The sequence below is a fragment of the Penicillium macrosclerotiorum genome, assembly GCF_028827735.1.
Source record: "Penicillium macrosclerotiorum strain IBT 26536 chromosome Unknown utg000010l_segment0_segment0, whole genome shotgun sequence".
NCBI classification, from domain to species: Eukaryota; Fungi; Ascomycota; class Eurotiomycetes; order Eurotiales; family Aspergillaceae; genus Penicillium; species Penicillium macrosclerotiorum.
In genome coordinates this window covers 719147-740128 of record NW_026643089.1, presented here as the reverse complement: position 1 = coordinate 740128, position 20982 = coordinate 719147, and the positions used below count along the sequence as shown (strand labels likewise).

The following is a 20982-nucleotide window of genomic DNA, read 5'->3' as shown; positions in this document are numbered from 1 at the left end:
TATTCCTGTATTCATTCCTAGGCTTTATTGTCTGTCTCGCAAGCTCTTGGAATCCTCGAGATTCGTGCTTTGTGTGAAGCACGCGAGATTTAGGTCAAGGTTTATCAAGCTTATCGCGTTCCCCTATCACCGCTTCGGCTTCCGGTCGGAGGTGGCCCCGAGGCCCCCCAGAGCCAGCAGCTACTCCGATCAGTCGACCGCCATTTCGCATGACCATCGTGAATAGCTGCAGTCCCAAAATGTTGCCGGCTGCCAAGGCAAATGTCGTGGTTCTACATTATCTGCCTCAATAACTCTCGTGACTCTCCCCGCCCTCTCTCGGGAAGCCAAGCTCAGTGTAGGACTTGATCGATTACCATGTAGAGCTCACTCTTGGTTGCACTGTCTGAGAACCACAAAAACATCAGAAGAGGAAAAGGCAGGTCATACTCTGAAACTTTGTACCTTCCCACTGGAATGATGCAGTCTGGCGGTGCCGAGCCTGACCGGCAGGGATCATAGGCAAGAACAGGGCCAAAACCAGGTGACGATCACACGAGAGAGTGCACAGGATGGGCTAGCGCACGAGACTCGGACCTTGAACTTATGCAACCACGGGGGTATCCACCGACATGAAACTGGTCCTCAAGAAACGAAATGAAGTCCACGATGTATCTATTAATGGCGCCAGACACAGAGTCTGCAGGATGAATAGCAGATCTTACGCTCCAAGCTGTTCGATTTGCATACTCAAGTGTTTGCAGATTACAGAGGGATAGGAAACGGAAGAGTACGAAGCACCAAGCTGGAAACCCACTGACCGCTACAGATGCATGCCCGATAGGCTACGGTTGTGTAATCTGCAGTTACAGAAGAGCATGGGCCTTGCGGGGCTAACGGCTGCATGTCGTTGTCCATGTGGTCCATTTTTGTGCAAGATTCCCTCTTTTTCGCATCACGCTTCGATCTCTTTTTCTATTTTTTATTCATATAAGATAGTTCATTCCAATCTTCATCACTACGTCCCCAACTTAAAATCGTCAGGCATCTGGTAGACAGAATGATATGTTCACAGACAGAAGAAGAGAGACGTCCTCTTCTTCTTGATCAAGAATCCCAAGAGAGTGAAATACCTTGTTCGCAACCAAAATCTCTGTGGGCGCGGTTTCGTCAACCCTCTGTAGGGCTTCGACCTGGACTCCTACCGAAATCCAGACTAATTGTGTTTTGCAACAGCCTTCATGGATTGTCGGCACCTTCATGTGTTTCGTAATCGTCACCAGTTTCTTTGCGATTCCTGATCTGAACGCCACTCTCGCCTTAATCTGCCACCAACAGTTTCCGGCCAGCCTAGCTCATTCAAACAGAGGCTCCTCTCCACCGGACCTTCTGGACGAGCTCTCACAATGCCTGGGCAACGAACATGCCCAATCTGCTTTAGCAAGGTTCCTGATATATGGCCAAGTCATCGCAGGCTTTCTAAGTGCCATCTCATGTCCAATTCTGGGCTCTTTATCTGATTCGCTTGGACGCAAGCCCATCCTTGCTTGTAGCGCCTTCGGCCTCGCCCTCTATGACAGTGTTATACTTCTGGTGCTGCGGCATCCAGATTCGATAGATTACCACTGGCTCTTAGTTGGTAGTGCCATTGAGGGCCTCACTGGCTCAATCATCATTGCTCTGCCCACTTCCCAGGCATACATCGTGGATCTCACCAACTCGCAAGACCGAGCGTCACCATTTAGCTACCTCCAAGCCGCACTTGCCGTCTCTCATGCTGTAGGACCAATCATTTCTGCGATTCTAATCAAGGCATTCAAGTCTCTCGTGGCTGTTTACGCTATCGGATTATATGCCCACTTATCGCTCGGCATGGTCTTCCTCTGTGTCTTGCCAGAATCCCGCTCTCGACCCTCAGGCACGCATAAAGACGATGATTTTAATGGTGAGCAATTGACACGCGAGCCAGAGTCGCTTAAAAGCTCAGCTTATGCGGCCCTCCCATCTTTCAAATCCCTTTGGGAAACGAGTGCACCTCAGCGCCGCAACATAATAATTTTGGCTGTTCTGGAGGTCACCGTGTTTAGCATCGGGCTGGGAACATATCAACTACAGTTGGCATACCCGGCTTATCTATTCCACTGGCAGCCTGAAGGCCAGAGCTTGTTTATGGCCTTGATAAACTCGTGGAGCATCCTTGTCCTAGTTCTTATATTCCCACTCGCGATGACCATGGTTCGGAACAGGGCGAGCTGCCTACCCGGTCCCAAATCGCCGAGCGTCTTTAATGTGGGCGAAATAAGTGCTATTCAACTGCTTTTACTTTTGCAAGGAGTTGGGTATCTTGCGATTGTGCTTTCTCAGCATCAAGTATTATTCATTTCCTCGTCATTGATTGTTGCATCGGCTGCCCCTGCTCTTCCTCTTCTAACATCTTGTTTAACGGCGCACGTACCAAGTGACCACACTGGTCAACTGCTCGGAGCTTTGAGCTTTTTACATGCTATTGCGCGTATTATTATCCCGGCTTCTTTGAATGCTTTATATAGCTCAACAATCGGCTGGTTTCCGCAGGCGTTATTCGTGGTGCTGGCAACTGTTTTCGGGGGTTTATTCCTTGCCAGCATCTGCATTCAGAGAAACAGAGGCATTTGAGGATTATATTGGCGTTCCCATACTTTTTACTACCATACACATAGATAGTGGCCAATAGACGAGCAGGCAATGAGCAAAAGATCAGTCTGAAGTGGCTCTCTTGGAGCGATCGGCTACGAAAATATCAGTCTTGATGGCACTTCTCTCTAGGCCAGTAGAGCTCCTAGCAGATTCCTCTCCTCATTCCTTGAATGTAAGATATTTTTGCCTAGATTTACTCCGAACCTTAATGTAACATAGCCTGAACCCAGTTCCCAACCAAAGAAAAGCTCATACCTTCATGACGCCGAGCCTCTTAAGGGAGCAACTTCTTTGCATCGCTCTACGAACAAAACCCGCACTCTCAAGCGACCTGTCCCGATAACTGGACGCAAAACATAATATTGAGATAGCTTATGGAAGATAAAATCAGTGTGCTCAGACCGACCACTAGATTTTTGGTTATTGACGAGAGATTCTCTACCGTGGTCCTTGGTTAGAGCGATTTGGTGCTGGGAGCTGAATGCAGAAATAACTAACAAAAACGCAATTTAATTACTAATTAAATCAGATTATTCTCGCCAAGACGGAACGCCCTAACTATGAAGTCGACGATACAGCAGTTGATGCCATATAAACCAGAATGCCATGGATGTTAAATACATGACAGATGGAAGCTGACCTTCGTTCTTTTCGACAATAAAGAAATGGCGATAGCGTGGGTGAGAGGGAAAAATCTTGTTGAATATGCCAAATCGAAGCCAGGAGAGATAATAAATATCAAACAGAGGAGACAATATCAGTGTCAACATCATGGGGAAACCTGCAACCGATACCCGCACAGTTCTCTCGTGGACATCGATGACCACTGATGCAACGATCATCGTCACATTGCAAGCCCTTCCAACAGGGCGAAAACCGTGCAATCCACATCAGATCAATCACATCTTGACCAACAAGCCGTGGTATATGCTTATGGGTACAATCCCTGTAGGAGCAGGATCCCAATATTTGAAACTGGTTGCAAAATTTGTTCCGCTTCAGAGTCTCAATCTTGGCTTTTGTGGAGTACTGCAGCGGTACATCAACGCGTTCTCCATTCACATTCCTACGCACGACCAATATTGGACTAGGCGGGGTATCTTGTTTTGCTGTCGGTTTTGTTAGCGGAGCCGCTGTTCTTGCTATAGAGGCGTAGTTTGGAGTCGGCGTCCGTGGAGGTGTAATTGATTGCGTGACCACTTTGTTGCTGAATGAAACTCTTCTCGCTAACTTCTTTGACCGAAAAACGCTGGGGAACGAAGTTGTCTCAAATTCGTACGCTAGGTCTCTCATTTCGCTGGGAAATGGTGGCCCTTCTACAAGTGATATATGATTCGACCCTCGATGGGGTCCTAATACTCGGGCATAGCCATTATCTGCAGACCCGCAGAAAATGATATGCTGACAATGAAGATCGTGAAGATAGTGGTCAAAGTGAGCTAGGGTATACATTAGAGCTTCCTTAATCCTCTGGAGTAGAAATTGAAAACCCTTACCTCCAATCTTCACATCAGAACATTCCTTCCCGCTACCAGCATCCACAAACTCACACAGAGTATTTTCCATGTTAAAACCTTGTATAAAGCATCTCACAACATCCACTGAGCTCACGATACCACTATCGGAATATACCTTCGCTAGACCAGCCACGTTCGCGTATACCCGAATTATGAACTGGATGTTGGGGCTACTGTCGGGTTTGACCTCTCGGATATGACAGCGAGCCGCCTCAATAAGTGCTTTTGCGGCGGTGCGACCACCCTTCTGTCCATCTTGAATTAACTCATCCATGAACTACATCACACAGTTTAGTCCAATTCGAAATCTGCGTAGTAGGAGATACTCATGCTCACGTTCATGTGATCGCCATCGACCAGTACCAATACAAAGCTCAACTTTGCCTATGCATTTGAAACCAATATCAGGCTTGGATACACAAGGTAATCCAGCGAAGGAAACCATCGCAAAACTTACTTCCATGCGAGACTTCTCTTTGAGTTCACCCTCGCATTTCCTCGCATCTTCTTTATACACCTGAACTAGCTTCTTCTGGTCCTCAGACTCGTTCTTCTCGAGTTGAAGTTCTTTTTGAAGATCTTTGACGTAGGTGAGAAGCTCCTGGTAACATTTTCTTTCATTATTTAGGTTTAGGCCGTATAGCCACGAGCATCACATACCTCGATGATTTTATCCTTGTTATCTTCCGCAACTCTGACAGCCTCATATCTGCTATTCAGCTCGTCCAGCTCCACCATTTTGGTCGCTTCTCAGAAGAGAAATGTGGGACGTATGTGAGGGAGTGTAGCCAGGAAACAGGGGCGCATCGCTGACCCTCGAGTTCTTTTTGAGTGCCTACTGCTTTCAACCCAAGGCAGAGGAGGCACCAAATGAGAGGTCATTTTGTGGCAGTGTGCATGCATAGATCCTTGGATGTTGGTATCCCATGCTTTACTGTCTATATAGCATGGGTCAGAATTGGTTGCCACGTCACCGCCGCATCCAACGAGTGGTTGTTGCAGGGGTATTGGCGAAGCGCCGCATGCGCCTCATTCAGTTCCTCCTAGACAAACTCAAAACGTGATGACCATTTTAGGTCAAGGGATGCATGCAACTTTTTATGCATCACTGTTCAATTAATAAGGCCGGTGCGGCGTTGACACGTTGGAGCGTATGTCAAAAGTCCACCCCGGGCTACCTAACCCCGATATTATCGAGCAAACTATGGAGGAGGCTCTTCCCTGTTCGATCCGTCAAATTTTTCAAAGTCATCGTAACCCTCTACCATTTCGAATACCCCACCAGCCATGATTAGATTTTTGAAACACGATTTTTCAACAATTATAAATTGATTCAACTACTTGATCTAGACACCAATTGAATCGATTAGGTACATAGACTGCAATTTCTTCAGTCATTTACTCAGGAAAAAGGAGAGAAGAGAGGAGAGGGTACGAGCTTTTGCTCTTTCACCATATTGGCTGCGCAGGTTGGTCTTTCCTTCCTCTGGGGTGAAGGAGCCCCTTCTTTGTCGTAGCGGGCGCCAGTGTCCCGTTAGGGTAGAGAGATAAGAGTCGAGTTGTCATCTTGTCCTCACGCAACTGTTACAAACTCCAAAGGATAAGCTTTCTTGTACTAGGATCTTCTATCTCTGTTCTTTGCGTCCATCTATCATTGATATTATCCACTCCATGATTGCCATGATTCAAGCAACTGATAGGGTGCAACGAGTATTTTCAGGAAGTGGATCAAGGGAGACCTAGCTATATAGCTAAATGAAAATTCAGCTCATACTACGTGCTACACATTGACAGAAACAACTGAACTAATTTGTGTATATACTACAGTAGATGCCCCAGCAAACGAAGTAATGAACCGTCATTCATTTTGCTTCATAAATTCTCCTGTTGGGCGAGCACTACAGTAATAATTAAGTAGTAGGTAGTCATGATTTGCTTTCGTCTGTTTCTTGACAGCCGTCACATCAAGCACAAGCGAAATTGTACTTTGAGAATAGAAATTCAGTGCATTGCCTAAATAATGCTGGCGACCGACTGAATGAGTCCAAACACCAAGACCAAAAATAAGGCGATTACCACAATCCAAAACATATACCTCTGGTTAGGCTTACGTTTGTCGACCACCCATTTCCGTACCGTTGTCGGCTCTGTCCGGTCGTATTCTTCGCGCAACTCCAACAACTGGTGGGACCAGAAGGGGAAACTAGCAATATCGCGCGACGTAGAAGGGAGTTGGCCTGCTTCCAGGTCAATGGCTGCTTTTCGACGGCATTTTAGGATACAACGCTGGCACTTAAGGTTGGATCGTGGGATCAGTAGCGACAACGTACGTGCAGTCTCTTCCAGGAAGCCGTGGGGGAAGATGGGGCTGTGATAAGTCAGTATATGAAAGCTCGCGAAAACCCGATTGATCCGGGGCAGGTCAGTCGTAACAATCTTCGCCATGTCTATCCTAGTCTATAAAAGACGCAATGTGAAAAACTCTGAGCTCCTTATATCCGTCCTCCAAGCTCAATATAAGGTGATTCTCAAGGCGATCCGTCCACCCAATCTGGAATCCACCAACTTTTCTCAGATTCTCAATATTGAATATCAACGAAAATGACGGGGCATCAGAGAATCCTGGGACTTTTGGAAAAAGAGACTGAATTAATTGCTCTAGTGTCAAGAATATGCAGGCCGGGTACACAATTAGCACAAAGCTGGCGAAATTAGCCCTCGATCGCTGCGACCTCGTTCTGGGCTGTGTTCAACCCCCTAATCGCAAGTATGCCCGGCCTTAAGGACTCACTCATGATCAATAACAATTACTACTAGGTCAACGGATCCAAGGGTGAATTTCCCATGTCAGGCAATTTACTCGTGTAACCGAGGGAAGCTGTGTTCTGAACCGTGGTGTTGCGTGGAGAGCTGGTCGAGATAACAAACCCAATTTTATTGGGGCCAGTGGAGGCTTGCACTGGCGAAGTGATGACCGCAGACGCATTATCCAGCTTGCGGCAATTAAATTTGAAACGGGAAACGAATCTCAACCTCATGGAGCCTCTGATGATGCACTTGCTCATGATCACGGGAGAAAATTTCACCACAAATGGTGAATGCAAATGCTTGCGTCAGAGCGGTTGTCGAGGACGGCGAGGATAATAGATCTAAGAAACATGTCCGCTAATCGAGGATGCTGGAAAGGCCACGTATGTTGCTGCCTGTGACGGGAGATTGCGTTGATAGTTTACTTGAGAGCCTTGGCTCCAGAAGTCTGGATTAATATCTTGCCTAGCCGAGTCAACGAAATCGCGAAACTCCAGTGGGTACGAACACTAGAGCTGGGAGACGATGCGGTGGCTGGCGCGCTATGTCGAATTATGTTGGAGATACATATGAGCAGGTAAATTGGGATGAAGAATCCATCTCACCGGACTGGAAAGCTTAGGCCGCGTGTTTCGACAAACTGGTCAGTACGGAAGGCGACATTTACCGAATAATCGTCTCTCGCCTAAACGTTTGGCCTTCGACGACAGAGGATACCTAGATTCTACATAGCTGATTTGCTTGTTAGTCTAGGCGTAGCTTACAGCTTCCAACAAAAGTATGAAGCGGCTCTGCGTGCCTCCGAAAAGTTTTCTACGTTGCTGAGCCAGCGGGGTTATGACACTCAAATGCTTCCATAGCTGTAAACGATAACAAGCCGGTCTTTATGATGACCGAAAGGCTCGATGAGGCCGAGATTCTATTATGGGATGCTGCCGCTGACTTCTCCGACCACGATAGAAACACGCATGTCCTCAATTATCACCAGCGGAAGCGCCTGTACCTCCACATCATGAAGACATAGGCGAGGTCTTCTACAAGCCTCGCTATAAATATCATCAGCAGAGAAGAAACCGCAGCCTTGGCCACAGAGCTTGTTTCACCGGTTGCTGGCTTACTTTTTTTTCTCTAAGCTTACTCGATGTCATCGTGCATGATCAAGCTGCAGGGAGCTTGTTATGACTTAACAGTAAGATTTTATAGGTCTGGCGCCAGCGCCAGCGCCCTTGCACAAGCTTTGTACGTCCTACTCCCTAGTGATGATGTGCAGGCAACTAAGTATAAATGAGAAGATACAAGTTTTGAAGTATGACGCATAAGTGTAGAACAACATATGCTCTCATCCTGAACTTCGTTCGGAGTAGAAGATGTATTTTGTACTTCTTTTTGCAACTGGTCCCTCAGATCTCTCTTTCCCCACGCGATAATTCTTTACTTAGGTCTACCCAATCATCATGCTTCCTCTATTTGGTTGATGGGGGAAAACAGCCTTGGCCCCACAGGGCACATTCCGCCTGTAATTCGTTCCTGTGCTGACACTTGAGTGTATGGAATATGTCACTGAACGAGTACCAACACGGAGAGCTGGACCATACAGTTGCCGCCTGAATACTAAAACTGGTGGGTGTTGGGATACGTCATAAAGGGTCTCAACCCGATGAGAGGTGATACTTAGTACCGCGAACTAAGGATCTTGGCTGCTAAGAATAACGACGACGATTCAGTTCGTTTCGATTTCGATCAACCCCCCTAGCCCGATCTTCACCAGGTCCAGACCCTTGGCTGCCCCCGACCAGGCTTTGCTCCTCGCATGTGTGAGACTGTTCGGTCTGACGAGATCCACCAAATATGGCCCAAGCCGGCAACGATCCTCGCAATTAGCGGGCCACGCACCCAGACCGAGTTTCTGTTTTTTTCCCCCATCGGCGTTGGTTTGGCTGGTCCGTGGCGGGTAATCAGGGGATAGTCGGCGGTGATCGGGCCACGGCCTCATCTTGTTCGACTCCGCTCCGCTCCGCTTGAAAGTCCCTGATTCGTCGCCAAGGCTCCACTTTACCCCTGCGTCCACCAGTCGCAGCGTCCTTGCAGCACCACCGGGCGTGAATACCTTGAGGTCTTCAATTCCTCATCTCCCAGAGCTTCTCGCCACGCCGTTTACCGGGGATACTGCCACAGCCGCGTCCCTTCCTGGCCCCTTTTCCTGCGCTAGTGCACGGGTACCTGAGCAGACCCGGGGGACACAACAACCAACATTGCTATAAACCCGCCCAGTCTCCCCCTTCCTCTTCCCGCCCCCCATCCGCTCTCTTACCAAACTAAACACCCCCGGTGCATTCCTCGCCCGAGTACATTCTTTTTACAACGAAATCCACTCTTTTCCAACTCCTCCGGATCATATCTATATCTCCCCCCTTGCCAGGAACATTCCTCGAATCTCTCTCCACACTTCCAAGATGCGTTTCTCTATCGCCGCTATTGCCGCCCTGGCCGCTGGTGTTGTCGCCTCCGATGTTGTCACTGAGACCGTCACCCACTACACCACCTACTGCCCTGAGGCCACCTCCATCGTCCACGGTGGAAGCACCTACAGCATCTCCACCGTATGTGATCTCCTCTCGAACAGTCCGACCCTGTCACACCTTCCCCTGGCGATCGTGATCGCATGTTGGTTCGAGAATATGAAGGAAGAGATATCGAAGCTCGGCAGCTTGGCGACTTGGCGACACAGCCGTCAGACCTCCGATTCACATTCCAGAGCCAACATGATGTTTCTCGAGATCTATATCCCACCTTTTCGCACTTCGGGCTCTTGTGAACACTGCTAACATCTATGCTCCTATAGCCCGGTCACATCACCATGACCAACGGTCCCTTCACTGTTACTCGTCCTCTGATCACTCAGACCGTGACCTCGTGCAACAAGTGGTAAGTGGTTCCTATCGACCGGACTCCCAGGTCGATGCCGTCCAGTCTCGAATTAAGAGGTGACTAACGTAACTTGTACAGCTCCTCCAGCGGTGTGCCTTCCGGCAGCCCCTCCAGCACCGTCAAGGTCACCTCCACTCCTCTGGTCCCCAGCAGCGCTGGTGCCACTGGCACCAGCGGCACCTCGCCCTCCGGCGCCGCCTCCACCTCCCAGGCCGCCTTCAACGCCGGTGCCGTCAACGCCGCTACTGGTGCTGGCGCCGGTCTGGCCGCCGTCTTCGGTGCCGTTGCCCTCTTGCTGTAAGCGCGAGCATGAGCTTTAGCTTTGTTCCGAGTATGAGCATGTGAGCGGTTATCGCATGCACGGTTGGTCGGATCGCCCTCGAGATTTTCTTTTGATTTAGAGTGATCCCGAGAGGCGTCCGTTTTCCAGGCGTTTCTTTTTTTTTATTTTCACTCTTCTGGATGAGCCTTATGGAATTGTTTTGGGGATCTTGTCTGTTTATTCTACTTTTTTTTTCTTGGTGTATATGTCTTGTCTATGCATTTACTAGATAATACATAATCGACCCCTGTCTCAGGGTTTTTTATGTCTTTGACGTCGCGAATCAGCTCTTTCCTTTATACCCGCGCTTGCGATACGTTCTTCTGGCAAAATTCTCCTGGATATAGAGTTTGAGTCTTCGTGAAAATGATTTCCTTGCCTTCACTCTTTGCCCTCGCTCACATGGGTGTTGTATTGTGGTTTGTCGCCGTTTTGTAAGTGCGAATGGTGTAGATGCAATTTGGAGCTCTTTTCGTCTTGACCTTTCCATTGCTCTCATCCCATGGCTGAATTTAGTGCTCGGCAGAGGTGAGTCGAGCTTAACTACCTGCATCTCGACTATATTATGAACGCTCCTTACCTCATTTCCCCGGAACATCAAGTTAGACATGCACAAGTCCGCTTTGGCTGTTTTGGGGGGGGTCTCAATTCCGGGTTTCGGCTGATTTGATCCTAGGTATGCAGGCTGCCTGGGTTATATATAACTAGACTCATGCTGGACTACGCTACATGCCTTCAGCATGTCATTATTTCCGGCTTGGAATGAATGGGTGAAGCTATCTGAATTGAACGATATGGCGAAACTTTTGTAGCTACTACGTGGTAAATATATATATATCTATGTCTGTATGTATGCGAACGACTGTTGCTGTACGTAGTGGCTTGGTGTTAGGCGAAATTGAGCTTCATACACAGTCTATTGCAATCTTTCATCCGTCAGTAGAATGATAGAACTAATACCAAGGCTCATATCTGAATACTGAGTGAGAGTGTATAAAGGACTGTCTTCCCATCCAAGTTATCAAAAACCAAACAAACCAAGAGGCACAAATCTACAGCTTCCTACATATCCGACTTTGCCTGCCACTAAAGCCTCAAGGCAACCTTCCCGCACAGCGACAAGGGACGTCACATATATACAACCTGCCAATCATCCTCCCTCTTCTCCTATCCAAAACCCAAACCCAACCCAACATCGCGCATATTCATAGCCTCGCCTTCGTCGCCCCCCCGGCGGCCCTTGTCTCAAAGTACTCACGCACCCGCGCCCTCGCAACCTCCACCACCTCAGCATCCTCTACCGTCGGCGGCACGCTCACAGGCGCCCCAATCCGCCCGGCCACCCCATGCTCCACCAGCTCCCGCAGCACCCGCCGCAGCGTCTTCCCACTCCGCGTTTTCGGCATCATACCCCGGCCCTGGATCATTCCGCCTAGCGACGCAATTGCCCCAATCTGCGCCCGCACCAGCCCATTGACCTCGTTGAACAACGCTGCCGGTGCAACGGCTGGGAGCGCAGCAGCCGGGTCCGGGTCTGCGCTGTCACGCAGGTGCACGAACGCGAAGGGCAGGTGACCCTTCAGTGGGTCGGGGATGCCGACTACGCTGGCTTCGCTGATAGACGGGTGGCTGAGGATAGCTTGTTCGATGGCACCTGGATCGCGCAGGAATGAAAGTGCATCAGCAGAGACAATCGAAGAAGCGGGTATATCGTGAGAAAGGGTAGGGTCTACGAACCTGTGCTGAAGCGGTGCGCCGCAACGTTGATGATGTCGTCTGACCGAGCCATGATATGTACATAGCCCTCGGCATCAATCATCCCCGCATCCCCCGTGTCCACCCACCGCCCCCCAAACCGCTTCATGTACCCGCGGTAGAACCGCTCCTCGTCGGCGAACAGTGTCGTGAACGCCGTCGGCGCAAGCGGCGCCGCCAGCACGATGTTCCCCATCGTCCCGCGTGGCACTTCTACTCCCTCGTCGTTCACAGCCCGCACATCGAACCCAGGCATTGGCTGGCCCGCAGACCCGGGCCGGGCCGGCAACGGTGTGTCTGTACTGCTAGGCGATTTTTCATGCGCTGCAGCGCTGCTGTGCAGCGCAAGTGCGGTGATCGGGGACCCAGACTCCGAGGACCACCAGTTATCGATGACCAGCGCGCCGGGGGCGGCGTGCTGTGACAGTAGGTCTTGGTAGAAACGCACAATGCTGGGCTCGCTGCGCTCGCCAGCAAGGAACAAACCCCGCAGTGTTCTAAGGCCGCCGCGCTTCGCGACTTGATGGAAGAGCTGGTTGTCCGGGTCGTCTTTACGGACTGCGCGCATAGCCGTGGGCGCCGTAAATAGCGCATTCACTTTATGCTCCTCGATGATACGCCAGTATGCCCCGGCATCAGGTGTGCCGACGGGCTTGCCCTCGAACACCACCGTCGTGGCGCCGACGAGCAGTGGGCCGTATAGGATATAGGAGTGACCAACGACCCAACCGATGTCGGACGCGCAGAACATCACGTCGCCCGGCCCATTTATGTTGAAGATATACCGCATCGACAGGTCCAGGCCCACGGCATGCCCGCCGACCTCGCGGACGACGCCCTTCGGCAAGCCTGTCGTTCCTGGAGAGTGTATCAGAAATGGAAGAAAGAAGGAAGAAAGAAAGAAGGAAGAAAAGTTGGAAGAGGAAATTGCGCTCTATATTCCTCTAGGGATTGCTCCCACTTACCACTGGTATAGATGATATAGAGCGCATCAGTGCTCTTCACGGGCACCGGGTCTGCGCGTACATTGCGCATACGCCCGCTCTTCACCAGACGCTGCCAGTTGCGCTGCCCGCCCAGCTTATCCGGGTTATTCCATCGCAGCTGGTCTCGCTGCCACACGATGACCTTGTCCGGCTTGAACGCGCTCGCTGCGATTGCGCCCTCCACTAGTGGCCGGTACGCAATCGGACCCTTGGCTCCTTCAATCCCGCACGACGCGGTCATGATAGCCCGCGGCCGCGCGGCCTCGATACGCTGCGCCAGTGACTGTGCGGCGAATCCGCCAAACACGGCGGCGTGGATCGCCCCCAGGCGGGACACTGCTAGCGCGGCGATGAGCGCCGCGGGTATCATCGGCACTGCGGGAGGCGTGCTGTTAGCCTTGAGTCCTCATCATGTGGTTGTGCCGGTTGTGCCACCTCGGCGCAAGCTCCGAAGGGGCCGCATTGGATGAGAAGGGTAGCTCTGGGAGCTTGGGAGCTCCGAAGCGAAGTGGGAGGGGGAAAGGTGGGGTAGACGACGGGGGTGGGGGAGAGAGAGGGCCAGTTACTGTAGAGGATCACCACGTCGCCTTTGCGGACGCCCTCCTCGCGTAACACCCCGGCCAGCACCTCGACTTCACCGAGCAGTTGTGCGTAGGTGTACTTCTCCACCGTGTGCGTCACGGGCGACTCCCAGATGATGGCGACCGCATCGCCGAGCCCATTCTGCACGTGACGATCGACGCAGTTGTACGAGGTCGAGAGCTCCCCGTCCGCGAACCACGACCAGTGCGGGTGCTGGCCACCGGCCACCGTCTTAGTGCGCTGTGTCAGTGCTCGTGATGGCTTGCGGTGCCAGTGGAGTCGCTCCGCAGGCCCGGCCCAGAAGCTCTCCGGGTCGCGAAGCGAGTGGGCAAGGGCTGTCTGTTGGGGATGGGGCACCATCGTTTGCCGTTTGCAATTGGAACAGTCGGTGAGCGAAACGGTTAGGTTGTTTTTGATCCCAATGCTGTTTACTTTCCTGTCTTTGTGCTCACTGTTTCGCCTTCTCGCCTTCTCGCCTTTTTGCTATATACTCATTCGGGAGGGCGGAGAAAGGGGATGAGTGAGATTCGTTGCACCCCCCGACTGCTCGGACTTATAGACCGTACTGTACCCGAGGTCCAGGGCTCGGGATCCGCTGGTGCGATTGGCCGAGCGGCATGCAGGGATCCTGAGATGCAGAGTCTTAGAGAGATGCAGGGATGCGGACATCAGAAACACCCTGAATTGTCGAGGACAACAAGTCCGAGCAAATGCGGGGGAAGCACGGACGTCCCCGCACCGCGGTACCCGAGAGCTACATGTGCTTGAGCTGGCGCCGACGTACGTCGCGTAGGTACTCACTCGGTAGCCTGGATCGACGCAATAGCGCTCCTCCGATGAATCCAATTAGCTGTTCTAAGTATAAGCTGTAATCTAATAGTACAGTAGAGATGCAGAGTGGGGGGTAAAGAGGGGAAAACTCTTAAATAGACTAGACACGTCGACACTAGTCCATAGTGCCACTCATCGGCCAATTCAACCCTTTCAGCTCACGGTGGCAAGAGGAGGCTGAAACATGCCGGTTCAATAGGCAGCTTGAGTTGCCCGCACAAGATGGTTGAGAGGGCCCAAAATGTCTTGCTCTCTATGCGACTCCGCCTCAAAGGGAACTCAAGACACTGGAAACTCTCTAACCGAGACTCACAGGAGTCTGGCTCATCGGTCTCAAAGCAAAGCTATAACAGTCTCAACTCTGTATTTGTCTATATATACTGGCAAATGGAAAAAAAAAGAAGTAGGGGGAAGGAGCTAGTAGAGATTCCAATAGAATAGATGAGGATAGTAATGGAATGAGAAGAGGGGAAAAAAATAAAGAACAAGCTCAGTCGTAGGGTATCATGTCGAAATGCCTGCTAATGCGCGACTGCGATCTTCTTGGCTTCGTCGCCTGCGAAGTGGTATGTGGTTGTTTTTTTTTCTGTGGCGTCGGGAGAGGCTCCAATGAATGCAACTATCCCCGTCCCATCGGATCTGTGTTCGTGGATTGCAAAGTCGTCTGCTGTACTCCGCCAGAAACAAGACCGGGCCCGTTACCCGTCATGCATTCTGTGAGAGTGGCGGTCATCACAACTATGCATGAGCTCAAATGCCCTCCCCAAGGGCTCTAAAATGGCACCAATCAGCCGGACCGAAGGGAAAAGGGAGAATGAGCGGCGTTCCAATAATTGCCGAGACATTCGGAAATTGGACGGCGAAGAGATGGCGGTGAGCCCCCATCTCTGGAAATCGAGGATGATCAGCGGGCGGGATCGGAGGTGTAAGGGCGAAGCGGGTCGAGTAGGAGCATGTGAGGTTAGAGGTCGCGATGATGAAGGATGGGCGGAAGAGGTAAATCAAAATAGGGCCACCGACGCCGAACGAGGTCGTAAACCAAAAGACAGAACCGCCCTCCAAATGCACCCGAGACCAAAACAATAGAGAAATCGAGCGGGACAAAATAAAGAGGAGATCGAGAGGAAATAGGGCAGCAATGCGAGTGTAAGGGCGAGGGGAAGCAAAAGGTAAAAAAAAAAAAAAGAAACTGAGACACACGCAACAGCCCTCACAAGGGGCCACCGCTGAAGAAGAAAAGAAAAAGGGGACAGAGACAAAGAAGAGCACCCAATCCCAAGTCAAGAAAGGCAAAAAAAAGAAAATCAAGACTCAAACGAATCCCGGACGGGCCCGGCCGCTCACAGGATAGTGCATCGACGGCGATGAGGTCGATTATCCTGGCGAAGTCGATTGGGAAATTCGGCATTGGCATCGCGATCTCTGTGCGTCTGGCGGCGCTCTTGTCCCCGACCGCCTTGTTGCTGTTGCCGCTGCTGGCGGAGCATGCGCACGACGTCATAGAAGGCCTTCTCGACATTGATGCAGTTCTTGGCTGAGGCTTCGACGAACTCACAGCCCAATTCCTTGGCCAGGGCCTGGCCCTCCTGTGCGGACACGGCCCGCTCGACGGCCTTGTCGCTCTTGTTGCCGACCAGCATCACGGGCACAGGCAATGGGGGACCGCCGGAGGGATTGCCTATCGGGGAGTTCAGGTAGCTTGGGCCGGAGGGAGAACCCGAGCTAGCGGATTCCTTGACCATCTTAATCTGGTTATAGAATTTGGTGATGCGCGAGAAGGAGGCGCGCGACGTGATGCTGTAGACCAGTACAAATCCTTCCCCGTCGCGGATCCACTGATCCCGGAGCGCGGTGTACTCTTCCTGGCCAGCCGTGTCCAGCACCTCGAGCATGCATGACTGTTGATCGATGACGACTTGTTTGCGGTACGAATCCTCGATGGTCGGATCGTATGTTTCAACGAAATGGTTGAGACAGAGCTGCGCGGGTGGGAAAATGCCAAGGTTAGTCCAGCGGTCTTAGATCGTTGTTCTGTGGTGATGCCAGTGAAGCGTGTCTCTCTGTCTCTCTCTCTCTCTCTCTCTCTCTCTCTCTCTCTCTCTCTCTCTCTGTGTGTGTGTGTGTGTGTGTCTTTCTCTCTTCTCTTTTCCTTTTGTGAGGCGCGTGGCGTGTACAATTCGGGTTGTGCAGGTTTTTCGTGGAGCGTATGCTTTGATCGCCGATCGGGGGAAGGGATTGGGAGGGACCAACCTGGATTGTGAGAGCCGTCTTTCCAACACCTCCATCTCCCAACACCACCAACTTGTACAATGTCATTTTTCCCGACATGGCGGGCGAAAGTAGTCGGGTCCGATCGAAGGTAAGGGGGTGTTGACGAAGGGAGAGGAAGAAGGGGGGAGGAGAGGGGGGTGGTGTGGTTGTGTGGAGGGGTAGAGGGAGGGTCGAGGGGAAGACGAGGAGAAGGCGGAGAAGGGTGACCGAGCAACCACCGAAGCCGGGAAGTCCAGAGGGGCCAAGAAGGTCAAAAGAGTCCTAGGGGGGGGGGGGGAGTCGGGGGAGGATAGGAATCGAGGGAAGAAGAAAAGGGAGCTCCGGCTTCAATGACGCAGCGTGTGTGTGTGTGAAAGGAGGAAACGAGGGGGTCCAAACCGCCGTGTGTGCGAAGTTTGGTCGGGAGGCTGGAACTAAGTGGAGTGGGAGGGGTTGGCCATCGCGATGGGCATACTTCAGAGAGAAACAGAGACGGGGAGAAAACAATACCAGGAATCCTCTCATATTATTAAACCAGTCCCAGGCCAAGGATGCCTGGGCTCGACAGAGAAAAAAAAAAAAAAAAAGACAGAATGATTTAATGATTTCCCCCCAAAGGAACGGGCCCGGCAGCCCGGTCACCCTGGTCAACTCTGCCGGTCTGGAAGTTCCTGGCGTCGGAGCTTCCCAGGGGGGGGAAACGAACGATGATTTGGATTGGAACTACAATCAGGATGGAGTTAGGATGGGGGCAGAATGGGGACATGAGGATCATTAGGAGAGCGATTGTCGTGATTGTACACGGTACATCTGTCTACGCTCCTGTCGTATTGCGTGTTACTGGAATAATTATATTCTTCTAGAATGTGTCCCCCGATTGATCTATACCCGGGCCCCGACAAGGAAAATAGCCTCGTGCAGCAGCGCGAGAAAGCGCAAATCCTCGACTTGAATGACCTGATTCGACAGACCGGCCATGATGGCTTCATGGGACATCGATTCTCACTGGATTGGTCACCCTGACTGCAAGTACTATACGGCGTAGCGTCGTGAAGGATCGACGGCGAGTTGCAGAGGATATATGGAGACCTAAGCGCTTGTGCGGACTATACCCTTCCCAAATGGCCTCCCAACCCAAGGGACAAAATAGGGGGGGGGGGGAATATCTAATAAAAAAAAAAATCCGATCTAGAAAAACGGCCCGCCACCTGTCTCCTGCTTTCCTGATGAAATCCTATGAACTGCATGGGGTTATGAGTCCGTCATGATCCCACGCAGCCAGCGGTTCGGTCCGTGATCGTTTTGGAGACGGTATACCGTCTCCAAAACGGGGGCAAACGAGCCCGACCATGACCATGATCAGGATGGACAGGTATCCTCCAGCAGACAGACGCACACCCCGCTCTTCCGATCTATTCTGTCTCTCATCTATCTGCAACCATCGGGCCTTGAAAAGCAGTGGTGAATAGTGGTGATTATGGTGCACCGCCCCGCTAGGGCAGCTCTCGGCCCCAACCTCAATCCCGATGCTCAGTCGTGATTACTATAGGATTGCTACTGCCAGCTGGCCGTCCCCCCTCGTGCGGAATTGAGAAGGGCTTGGTCCAATTGCTGTCTGTTTCTTTCTGAAAAGAGTTGCTGTGGCTTTGGGCCCTCCCCTCCCGTCTCCACCCGGATGCCATCCGCGCTCAATCGGACCGGAGAGAACTTGGAAAGATTTGGGGGGGGGGGGGGGGGGGGGTTCTGAGAAACGAGCTAATGGGGTTTTGGTCCGATTCTTCATTTCCACTATAACACTTTCTGCAATTGTGGCTCTCAAGTGTGGCTCCAAAATCTGGTCTATCGCATTCTAAAGTACGGTCTGCGGGCCTGCTCAATCCGACTCCCGACTGTAAGGTCGGTGTCCTAAGGCCTGAAGCCTCGGAATATGTCAAATTCTTAAGGCCCCATTGATCTCGACCGGAACTACGGGGCCGGTCTTTCTGTATGGCCCAACACCTCAGCCATCATCACAAAAAGAAAAAAAAAAAAAAAGGAAAGGAAAGACCAGCGATATGGTTCCGGGTGGGGTTTGTCCTCTTCCTATGCTTGGCCACTTGGCTCAACCACATACTTCAAAGTCTGTGGCTGATGAGAATGCGCTTCTTCTCCACCAGAATCAAAAATAAAACACTGACAGCCGACAGAACAAAGAAAGAGATATCCAAAAAAAAAATCATAATAATAGTCTTCCAAAGCACCATTGACATGATTCTCAACTCATCACCACAGTTCCCATGATGCTCGGGAGCAGGAAAGACCGGCAATGGAAGCGCTACCCGCAGTGGATAGGAATTCTGGCGGGCCCAGAGCGAAGCGGCCCAACCTAAGCCCAAGAAAGGTGGGTCGATGCGAAATTGACCTCCCAACCCAGCTGTTATTGTCCGTGTGGGGACGGGGAACTCGGGAGCTTCCCTTCGGGCCCAAGCGAAACAAGGATCGATGAAGAAGAGAAGTAGAGACAGAGAGCACAGAGAACACAGAGAACACAGAGAATTGAGCCCATATTCCGAGACCAGTCTCGTTCGGAGAAGAATCAGGTATGCGGAGTAACCTCAATTTACGGAGGCTCGACGGAGAACAACAGCAGGGTGCATGGTGCCGGGCATGGGAAGAATCGGGGGCATCGCAAAACCCGTTGATTAGCCATCATCGCCATCGGAGAATACGAGGCCGGAATTGCTCTGCACGTGGGAAACCGCGCAAGTGCCGAGTTTAAGTTCTTGACGCTTAACTTTGGGTTCCACACTAAGGTTTCAAAGCTGTCACGGTGTTGAGGGCCGACCCCCCCTCCTGGATTGATCTCCCAATTCTTCTAGATGTCGCATATATCGCATACGTTGCAGATAGCACCAGTTATCATAGCCCACTACTATCTTGCCGCCTCCCGAGTGCAGAGCGTTATACTTCCGACCTGGAGCTTTTCCAGAACGAGTGTACTCCGTTCTATGCCTGTCGCCCTCCACGGAACTGCTCCGGAAAGAACAAAAAGGGACGAACAGGACTGTTGATTCTCCTTCACCACGATCTCTCAAAGCGCCATTCCAGTCTTCTGTCTTCTGAAGCAGATGAGATCCACTCGGGAAACCCTCTTCCCACTTCTCTCCCTTCAGATTAGGCTTCGTCTCTGGCCGTTTGCAACCCCCTCGATGGTTGCTGGTCAGTGGGTCCGTGCCATCCACTCGATGGCTTTGCCAGGAGATGAGCGCAGCCCCGTTCTAATGATCACAAAGCCCTCAATGGCTTTCGCCTAGATGAAGTACGTATGCGGGGTCCTCGATGTAACTGCTCCGGCCTGGCGAACGGGCTTTGACTAGCCCTGTCGTCGCCGAAGGAACCAGGCCAGTGGAGCCCGTGTCCCGGCATCGTGGACAATGGCCCCGGGCGACCCAGCCCCTGCGCTACACGTCCCTATCCATGATGATGGAGACCCGGAGATTCTGGTAAATTTGGCTCCATCAGGATCCAATTCCTTCCCTCAGTCCAGGATGCCAAGACGCCCTGGGCTGGCCCGAGAAGGAGTGCATCCACCCGCGGAACGGCGCGTGAAGTCCCGTCTGATAGATCGCCCCAAGGCCTACCCGGCACGGTGAAGGCGGGCTCTGTCCTTGGTGGAGACGGCGGGTTTGGTTTGGGAGCTGTCGACTGGTTTAGTTCAAGTTTCAACCTCCCCTTCCCCCTTTTATTTTGGTTTTCCTGTCCCGTCGGATCTGTTGGCGCGGTCTCTTCTGCGCTAACTCGAGCATGACGACGTGCTCCATTTACCTCGTGGCACTGGAAGCTGCTCGGCCATCTAGAAGGCCCTGGCTTTTACTGACTCGACCTCGGCTTGCTCTGTGCGTGAAGATAGTGAGTCTGTGGATTCATAGACGGATTGGAATACTACAGGAATAAATCGTCTTGGCAATTGCTATCACTACTCCCTTCTAATCCCTAACCACGTCATCATTACCTATCAGATTGTCAATGACCCAGCCAAGGATGAGCCGATGGATGGAGGACTGTGAATTGATGTCGTCTTCAATCAACTTATGTAGCAAGCCATTCAGGGTTGTTTTTCCTCCGGGCCCCACTGAGATGCCGGTGTCCCCTATGTTGTCCCTCGGGGCCCTGGTTTTCGTTTCAATCTAAGCCTCTATTTTCCCAAAATTCTGCTCTGACTAGTCTCCTCGTCTAAGCGTATCTCCTCTCCCAGAAAGTAAAGTAGACGGTGTGAATGGACTAGCCTCATACTGGGAGTCCCAATGGGATGGGTATAGGATGATAGCCATTCCACATCTTAACCTCCATATGCCTTCCCGGCCTCCAT

General features: G+C 51.6%; 6 protein-coding genes across 6 annotated transcripts; 2 read left to right on the top strand and 4 right to left on the bottom strand.

Annotated features, from left to right (window-relative positions):
• Window positions 1-1239: 1239 nt before the first annotated feature.
• On the top strand, window positions 1240-2634 carry N7462_009934 (uncharacterized protein; the record flags this gene model as incomplete). The annotated part of the gene is made up of 1 exon (XM_057081648.1): window positions 1240-2634. One exon carries the CDS (start codon window positions 1240-1242, stop codon window positions 2632-2634), a length of 1395 nt encoding a protein of 464 aa, XP_056928688.1.
• Window positions 2635-3742: 1108 nt separating this feature from the next.
• N7462_009933 (uncharacterized protein) lies at window positions 3743-4910 on the bottom strand (the record flags this gene model as incomplete). Its single annotated transcript, XM_057081647.1, has 5 exons — window positions 3743-3904; window positions 4015-4094; window positions 4152-4449; window positions 4630-4773; window positions 4833-4910. The coding sequence occupies 5 exons, from the start codon at window positions 4908-4910 to the stop codon at window positions 3743-3745; spliced, it is 762 nt and encodes a 253-aa protein (XP_056928687.1).
• A 1275-nt stretch (window positions 4911-6185) lies between these two features.
• N7462_009932 (uncharacterized protein) lies at window positions 6186-6798 on the bottom strand (the record flags this gene model as incomplete). Its single annotated transcript, XM_057081646.1, has 2 exons — window positions 6186-6540; window positions 6641-6798. Coding segments are annotated over 2 exons (513 nt in total), but the record flags the coding sequence as incomplete, so codon positions are not given.
• A 2635-nt stretch (window positions 6799-9433) lies between these two features.
• Window positions 9434-10209, top strand: N7462_009931 (putative GPI anchored protein; the record flags this gene model as incomplete). Its single annotated transcript, XM_057081645.1, has 3 exons — window positions 9434-9580; window positions 9823-9905; window positions 9987-10209. 3 exons carry the CDS (start codon window positions 9434-9436, stop codon window positions 10207-10209), a joined length of 453 nt encoding a protein of 150 aa, XP_056928685.1.
• A 1226-nt stretch (window positions 10210-11435) lies between these two features.
• N7462_009930 (putative acyl-CoA synthetase) lies at window positions 11436-13913 on the bottom strand (the record flags this gene model as incomplete). Its single annotated transcript, XM_057081644.1, has 4 exons — window positions 11436-11884; window positions 11968-12843; window positions 12951-13346; window positions 13538-13913. The coding sequence occupies 4 exons, from the start codon at window positions 13911-13913 to the stop codon at window positions 11436-11438; spliced, it is 2097 nt and encodes a 698-aa protein (XP_056928684.1).
• A 1811-nt stretch (window positions 13914-15724) lies between these two features.
• Window positions 15725-16712, bottom strand: rasB (Ras small monomeric GTPase RasB; the record flags this gene model as incomplete). The annotated part of the gene is made up of 2 exons (XM_057081643.1): window positions 15725-16363; window positions 16635-16712. The coding sequence occupies 2 exons, from the start codon at window positions 16710-16712 to the stop codon at window positions 15725-15727; spliced, it is 717 nt and encodes a 238-aa protein (XP_056928683.1).
• Between the last annotated feature and the right edge of the window lie 4270 nt (window positions 16713-20982).